Source organism: Notothenia coriiceps, unplaced genomic scaffold (assembly GCF_000735185.1).
Source record: "Notothenia coriiceps isolate Sejong01 unplaced genomic scaffold, NC01 NC01_scaffold00022900, whole genome shotgun sequence".
Lineage (NCBI taxonomy): Eukaryota > Metazoa > Chordata > Actinopteri > Perciformes > Nototheniidae > Notothenia > Notothenia coriiceps.
Window position 1 is genome coordinate 1,888 of NW_011355601.1, and position 8,101 is coordinate 9,988.

The window sequence follows — 8,101 nt, forward strand, 5'->3', positions numbered from 1 at the left end:
GAAATGAGGCACTGCATATTGTTTATTTAGTGTATAAAATGGAAAAAGTATAAATGGAGACCAATGGGCAATCGCTCCAGCTGTAACGCCAAATCAGGCCAGGGGAGCAAAGTGGGGGCGGGACTGATTCATTCCTGCTGTTTCTTTACAGAGACATAGGATGATGTAAAGAATATCAGTCTGTTTATGAATCCTATGGAAAAAACTATAGATAAATAAAAAATAACTGGAATAATAGATAGAAGGATATATGTCATCTTCACATCAGTGATTAGAATGCAACAACAAAAGGCTATAAAGCATATACAAAAGAAACTAGTGTATTTATATATACCGTATATATACGCATTTATGATTAATATTTCATATATCAAATCTAATCACTGAACATTTTCATTTAAATCATGTGAAAATATTATGCGAAGAAACCTGTTAGCTAATGGCAATACAGGATCTACTGTGTAATTCAAAGATCATGTCAAATATAAAGAAACAATGTATTTAGAAGGTCAAAGTTTGATATTATCCAAATATTGATAACAGTCAACATTATTGTTACACATAATATATACTTATATTATATTTTTTGATCTCTTAATCTATGGTTTATTTCCTTCCCTTAACACATGCACATCCATTGGGCCCCATTTTGCCGGCTGTTGTTGCAAACTGGTTAGCAAAAACCAAAAAATATAATGTTTATGAAAAAAGAACAGTCTCTTGTACATATAAATGACATTTTTGGGTGATTAGACCATTTTGAATTTCCTATTCCATTTCAGCCTATGATTCATGTGTGTTTAAATGTAAATATTATAAAGTTGGTAAAAGGTATTGATATAATCTGCTTTATACAGTAATAAGAGCTTAGAACAAGCTACAGTGTGCAGACTAAGTTGGCTGTTACAGTGAAATAATGATTTTATTCAGTCAGAAGCACAGCTACTGTACACTTCATATACTCTTGATTTAGAAAAGGCATCAAGTCAACTTGTTGCATTCAAGCAATAATCATACTCCTCGCGAAAGTTCTTCAGTCTCACTTCTTCAGTCTCACTTCTTCTGTCCTTCATTACAACTGTAAAAGCAGAATATTGGGTAGCACTGAGGATTTCTGTGAGCAACCACTCCTGTGATTAGTTTTCTTTTTGTTTACTCATGCTGCAGGAGAATTATCACTGTCCGCATCCGTGGTTCTCTCAAAGAAAATAAATATTTGAATCACAAATGGATGCTTGACACATTTGTCAGGTCTCTCCTTACAGTGAAATATTTAGTCTGTGAATCTCGTTGAGGATGGCGTCGCTGTTGGAGCTGTCAGATATTCCGCTGTCCGCAAACACAGACGCTGTGGGAAAGCAACACATAGTATATTTTAATAATATGCTGGCATATGGTATTAAAGATTATAAAAAATCAGGTCTGCCATTGCGACCTGTGAACTTACCATTGCTATTGGTGCTATCACTGATGACGGAAGAGCTTCGAGAGGTTAAGTGGGGAGCTGAGGTGGTTGCTGTGACAACCGAAAGATTCCTCCTGTTCTGGGTGGCTGTCCGACTCCAGTCTGGCAAAAAGTAAATATAACCAAGCTTATTTAAGTTTTAAAATGCTTTTAAAATGTATTTTCTTGTTTATTGGCCAGTGTCAGAATCAAATAATGTAAATGTTATCAACTTCAAAACATTTATTTTACTTGTATGATTAAGTATTTTCTTGTAGCTTACTTGTATTTTCTAAATAGAAGAAGAAGATAGAAAAAGTAGTGCCTTTTTACTGGTTCATAATTAAATGTTACTATTATTATAGTTTTACAAAGAACTGCTCATATAATTATGTCCTGAATGTCTGAATCTAAAAGTATGTGTAGTATGTCTGTGTGTTTAGATGTGTGAGTATGATTTCTGACATACATTTAGGCCATCACTAGGCACCTGGGGCTTTCACCTCATGTTCAGTCAAATTATACTATAGTATAAAAACACATTTACTGCTTACCTGAATTCTCAGCCAAACGCAGTTTCCCACAGCAAAGATATGTTCTCCACTGCCTACGGACATTCTCCTTCACAGCACAGTGGAAAATAAAGACAAGAAATCCTGTACAGAACAAATGATATAGAAAAAAATGGGATACATTTGCAAATCATAAACTTATATGAATTGATCATAAAAAGCACATAAATACAAGTCTCACCTTGCAGAGAGTTGAATATGGTGAAAAGGTAAACAAAGGGTAAGTAAAGGGGTCCCCAGGCAAACAGAGCAAACCCCCAGGTGAGGCCGAGCAGCACGATTAGACCAGCAATGCTGCGCAGATCTGTCATCACCCCCCTGTTGGGAGGCTGGTTCTGGGGGTTCTGCTTCTTGATCCGGGACAGCTGGACCATAACAATAATGAAGACCAGCAGGCACAGGGCAAAGATCAGGAGGAAGTAGGCTACCACTCCCACATAGAAGGCGATGTCATTACGCAGCCAACAGCTACAGGGTAAAACATTAAAAACAAGGAAAAGTTAAGTCTATAGTTAACTACAAAAAGGCTATCATTTTAAAAGAAAATGTTCATTATGTGCCAGGTAGGGTTCTATGTGATATGCCTATTATGGTGTTACAAGAATGCCACAACGAAACAAATAATGCACAATTTTTGATGAATAAACAAGGTGGTAGCATTAGGCATTAATGGGTGCTATGGTGTTTATTGTGATACTATATTGCAGGGGGGTCGCTTAAAATCAAATCAAACTTTGGATCCCTCAGTGTAAATGTTACAGATGCTCAAGGACTCAAGACTACATTTCACTAATTGCTTGTTTGTAGAACTGTACTGTACATACAGATAATTACACATTATACAGTGATTGCACAAGATAGATATATTTGTAAATGGCAGATTATCGTGACAGAGAAAAACAGTTGTGAGATTATCTTATTTTCTGCTTGGGTTGAAAATTCTGACTTCTGAATTTGGAGAAAGCAACCTTCACAGAGAAGGAGCCTAATTAAGCTTTTTCATAGTAGATATTTTAACCTGAATACTTGAAGCTTGAAGACATTTAATTTAAATGTTTTAGCCTAATGATAAAATTAGAGTACAGTAAACACATCACAACAGCGACAATGGATTATTTTTTTCATTTAAATAATGTTCCTTAATTTATGTTTTCTATTTATAAAGAAAGATTACTTTCATCAAAATAAAGCAATACCATTATACATTTGTAATATATTTGCACATATGTTTAAAACTAAAACACATTCAGCTAGAACACAGAAACAGTCTTGGACTGCTGGCTCAATTTAGGGTTTATTGAAAAAACAATCAACAAAAGAAAATAAATCTTTTTGAAAATGTGTTCAAAAAAGATGAGCGATTTAGGCATAACTTACAAGTCGTCTGAAGTGCCATCTGTGTATTTTCCATATGTGACCACACCATAGTTGTCTTTGTCCACTGATATTACAACAATCACCACAAGAAGAGGGATGCCTGCGAAGACCAGATTTTAAATCAGTAGAACAATTTCAGTATATCCCAAAAAAATATGGTAAAAAATGATAGATATTGTTATAATACAGATTTTTTGAAAATATTCAAATAAATATACTGTATTGCATATTTGTAAACATGTTGACATTTTGGAGGTTCATTTTACCCACCCCAGCCTATCAGTGAGAACTTGAGCATGTATCTGCTGAGGTAGGGAGTGAAAACTCGGACGATGCTCAGGTACATGTGCAGGGCCTCAAGCCCCGCCCAGGTAAATGATGTAAGCAGGAAGTAGTGCAGGAAGAAGGCAGTGCTAATGCACAGCCCAACTGCTGGGTACAGTGCCAGCCAGCCGTCCAGCAAGAAGACAAGGTTGAGGAAGAGGAGGGAGAAGCAGAGTTGAACCAGGATCTTGGCAGGAATATCCCGCATCAGTTTTCTGCGTAGAAAAGTATTTTTAGGATACTTGCAGGCAAATAAATTGGCTTTATCCTTTTTTATTTTTGCTTTACAACCCAATAATTAAATCTTGGATTAAAGTAGAATTGGTAAAGACAGATTCTTACTCAAATAAAAGATAAGTCAGTAAAGTGAGTGCAAGGAAAATGGCAGAGATTCCACAGCCGATGTAGGTGATGAATGTAAGAATTTGTGCCTGCTGACGATCAATAATTCCTTCTCTGGACAAATCCTTGGGTACACAAAATAAATAAACAGTGAATACACTTAGCCCAACAGCAGCCTGTAACCATAATATTTTTTCTCTTTCACCATTTGATACAAGACAGAGTTAGATCATACCTACCAAACAAATATAAACCAGCATTATAAAAAAAGGGAAAAATACAAACCAGCAGAATTGCAAAACTAGTGAGATGGTTGCAGCTGCAGGTTGTTTCTTCCGGAGTATTATTGATAACAAAGCAGCCAGCAGAGCTCCAGCCTCCTCCGCCTGAACACGAGAAACAACAAACAGGGATTTCAATACCTTTAGAAATGTAACAAACTCAATTAGCATGCATTGCACTCACCATTCTGAGTGAAGTCCCAAAATGCACAGGAGGCTGAGTAGTTTCCCTGCAAATCAAATTAAAAGTACAAAAACACGTTTTACTTGTAGATAATTTATAAAAAAAGTTTATATTATTTAAGTTGACTCAAAGACTTTTGTTTATCTGAACATCAAAATGCAGTTACTTGTAGATTTGGATTAATGCAGGACACTTTTTTGGATGAAATAACTACTATTATTTGTGTGCACACTCACATCTATCGGGTTGACATTTCGGATAGTAAACTGAATGTTTTCAGCCAAATTGCTGATTGACAGATTAGTCACACTGGCAGCCAGGACTGGACTGACAAGGGTTTGGTTGTTTAATGCATCATCCTACAAAAAAGATAGACAGCCAGAATCTTTTTACAGGAAGGTTATATGATAAATGACTGTCAAAAACATGCATGGTGTTATTTAAAAAATAAACATTTGTCTTAATTGAGAAAATCTGCTTGTAGATCATAAAATGAACATTAGAAAATACTTCAATATTTTTGAGAAAAACTCTGTAAGAGATGAATAAGTACCTGGAATAGGGCAGGTTTAGTGTAAAATGTGAACTGGACCCTGTTTGCCAGCTGCTGGTCTTCAGGACTGAGACCCGCGGTGAGGGAGGAGGGCAAAGAAACAGACCCAAGAGCAGAACTTGACCTTTTGGACCTGGATCTGCTGAATGCACGGAGCTGGTTGCACAAATTGTTAATAAATTGTTAACATAAAAGTTTGGCACTTCCAGTTTTAAGTTTAAAAAATCACTTTTTTCTGTCACTGTGTTTGCATCTAGAGAAATCTGCCCCTGTCGTTTTGTACAAGTTTTCTCTCTGACTGGAAAAAACTTAAATCGCTTTTGTCAACAGAGTAAATGTCAATTGTTCAGGAGTTGTCGTTCTTCTGAGAAATGTGTGTAGCAAAGATAGAAAAGGCTAAGTGTTTGCCTACATTTGTGGGGGTTTAATTAACAAAAATGTCAATAAAAATAAAAAGAAGAAGGAAGAATGATCATATGATGAATATTAATTTTACATAAATGTTGTCTTATTTTTCTTTTGTCTAACAATTACATTCCCAATTAATTTAGATCATAGCATAATCATTATTTTGTCAAAGGAATGTTTGCTGCCCTGTTGCCTTTTGGTTTTAGAAGAAGTGGATTCATTTTTCTTTAGAGAATTCTATAAAATTAGATTTCTGCAACCTGTGCTGGCCAATAGAAAGAGAGCAGTGTTTAGGTAATTCTGCATAGGATTCTTTGCACCTTATGAAATACAATGAATACAGATGACAACATTTAAAATATTGTCTACCTGGACATTATCAGTGTTGAAAATGTTGAAAGATGTTTGTGGAAAGTTGGTCCCATCGATACTCCTCACTGCTAGAACCACTGAACCCGAGGAAAGGATCTCTCTGTCACCAGGGATAATCAACTTAAGACCTACATCTTCTACCACTTGAACAAGCCTGTATACAGAAACAAACACAAACAATTATTTGAAAAAAATCGAATGTATATGAATACATGTGGCTAATGGTTGTGAAATAAGTACCTGTTCGCAGATGCAGAGAGGGCCACTGAGTTGCCCTCCATCAGGTTGCTGACAACGTTGATGACCTTTTGTCCCACTGCCTTAGAGACAGAGGAGCCATCCAGAAGCTTCTCCAAGTTCCCAACCAACTGTGCAACCTGCATCCCCAATCAAATTATAAAGTTAACTCTTAAGGATTCCACATTTTCTTGCAAAAAAATGTTCTTCTTGCATACTGTAATGAACAGTAGCTTCACCTGAGAAGAGTTCAGCTGAGAGGCATTTTGTGCTTGATTCAGCAGCTCGTTTGCTAGTTCCTCCTGTGCCTCTTGACTTGTAGTTGTCTCTGCAATGGATATGGACATAACACACGCAGTACATCAAGTTATAAAGTGGCCATTGTATTGATAAAATATATCAGTTTTCTACTTTGGGGTTTGATCGAGGATTCCTCCCTATCTGCTACACAGAAAATCATTCTATCCAGGCAGATTAAGGAACTACACCAGTAATAAATGTATTGTTGTAATGCATGTATTACTAAAACGATTGCCCTCATAGATGACTTCCTCAACAACTCATTTGAACTTTAAACAGCTTTCTAAACAGCAAGCTTTTCCAGGAAAATTCTGTTGTCTAACCTATACATACCAGGTAACGTTGTGGTTTTTATGGGGAGGGTGTTGATCTGGAAAGTTGTTGTAGAGGAAGTCAAGGAAACCTTTGCAGTAGTAGTGTTTTTCCAGGACGGATGTGTACCATGCTTAGTTGGTGTGGTTGACTTTGTAGTTTTCAAATGAACTTCTTCTTTAGTGGTCAGGTTAAAGTAATTGGTTGGACTGCGTACTGTGGTACTCTGGTTGAATCTTGTTACAGCAGTTTGATTGTGATTGATGATGGTATTGACAGCATTGGCCACTGTGGTGAAGGTATCATTTTTGTTGGTTGATGTGGTGTAGGGTCTAACTCTAGATGTGGTGGGATTTTTAGTCTGGTTGTTAAGTGGATCTGCTGTAGGTTTAGTTATGTTGTCAACAACAGACGTCAGATTGTCCACAGTTGAGTATTTTGTCGAAGTTATATCACCATTGAGAGTTACATTAAGTTGTTGAGTAGTGGGAGCAGTTGTGGTCTGTTGTGTTTCAATGAAAGATGCAGTGGTTACATTGTATGTTGCTGTTTTGTTTTGAGATTCAGTCGTTGTGGTTATATTCTTTGTGTAATTGTTAGAGACTGCAGTTACATTTTTTTCAGTTGTGTAATTGGGAGATGCTGTAAATGTGTTTATTGTTGCATTACTTGTTGTAAATGTAGTATTGTGTAAGTCCCAATTGGCATCAGCTGTAGTTAGGTTATACTGTGTTGTATAATTGTTTGAGACTGTTGTGTGATTGTTGGAAGCTGCAGTTACATTACTCACTACAGTGTGGTTGGGAGAGGCTGTGAATGTGCTAACTGTTGTGTTCTTTGTTGTAAATGTACTGTTGTCTTTTCTGTAGCTGCCAATTGTAGATACATTGTACCCTGTTGTGTGATTGTTAAAAGGTGTAACTCGAGTAACATTGTTCTCTGTGGTAGGATTGGTATAAATTGTAACCGTAGTTGCATTGTAATCTGTTGTGTGGTTAATTGTAGATGTAACTGTAGTTGCATTGTACTTTGTTGTGTGGTTGATATAAGGAGTAACTGTAGTTGCATTGTAATCTGTTGTGTGGTTAATTGTAGATGTAACTGTAGTTGCATTGTACTTTTGTTGTGTGGTTGATATAAGGAGTAACTGTAGTTGCATTGTAAATCTGTTGTGTGGTTAAATTGTAGATGTAACTGTAGTTGCATTGTACTTTAGTTGTGTGGTTGATATAAGGAGTATCAGTAGTTACACATTGTACTCTGTTGTGTGGTCGGCAAAAGGAGTAACTGTAGTTAGATTGTTCTCTGTTGTCTGGTTGGTAACAGGAGTAACTGTAGTTAGATTGTTCTCTGTTGTCTGGTTGGTAAATGTAGTTACATTGTACTCTGTTGTGT

The 8,101-nt window shown here is 36.4% G+C and overlaps 2 protein-coding genes across 2 annotated transcripts in view; both read right to left on the reverse strand.

Moving 5' to 3' along the window:
- Positions 1–385: 385 nt before the first annotated feature.
- Positions 386–7,840, reverse strand: LOC104954169 (G-protein coupled receptor 64-like). The gene is made up of 15 exons (XM_010781238.1): positions 6,728–7,840; positions 6,334–6,422; positions 6,098–6,234; positions 5,855–6,011; positions 5,078–5,233; positions 4,761–4,883; positions 4,525–4,570; positions 4,345–4,445; positions 4,060–4,184; positions 3,664–3,932; positions 3,394–3,493; positions 2,198–2,484; positions 1,999–2,100; positions 1,448–1,567; positions 386–1,348 (listed from the first exon to the last, which is right to left on the reverse strand). Exons 3-15 carry the CDS (start codon positions 6,136–6,138, stop codon positions 1,260–1,262), a joined length of 1,716 nt encoding a protein of 571 aa, XP_010779540.1. The 5' UTR covers positions 6,139–6,234; positions 6,334–6,422; positions 6,728–7,840; the 3' UTR covers positions 386–1,259.
- A 112-nt stretch (positions 7,841–7,952) lies between these two features.
- LOC104954171 (uncharacterized) overlaps positions 7,953–8,101 on the reverse strand; it is a 16,573-nt gene continuing 16,424 nt past the window's right edge. Inside the window, exon 25 of the mRNA XM_010781241.1 lies at positions 7,953–8,018. Coding sequence (XP_010779543.1) covers positions 7,953–8,018 — 66 coding nt within the window. The remainder of the gene's footprint in view (positions 8,019–8,101) is intronic.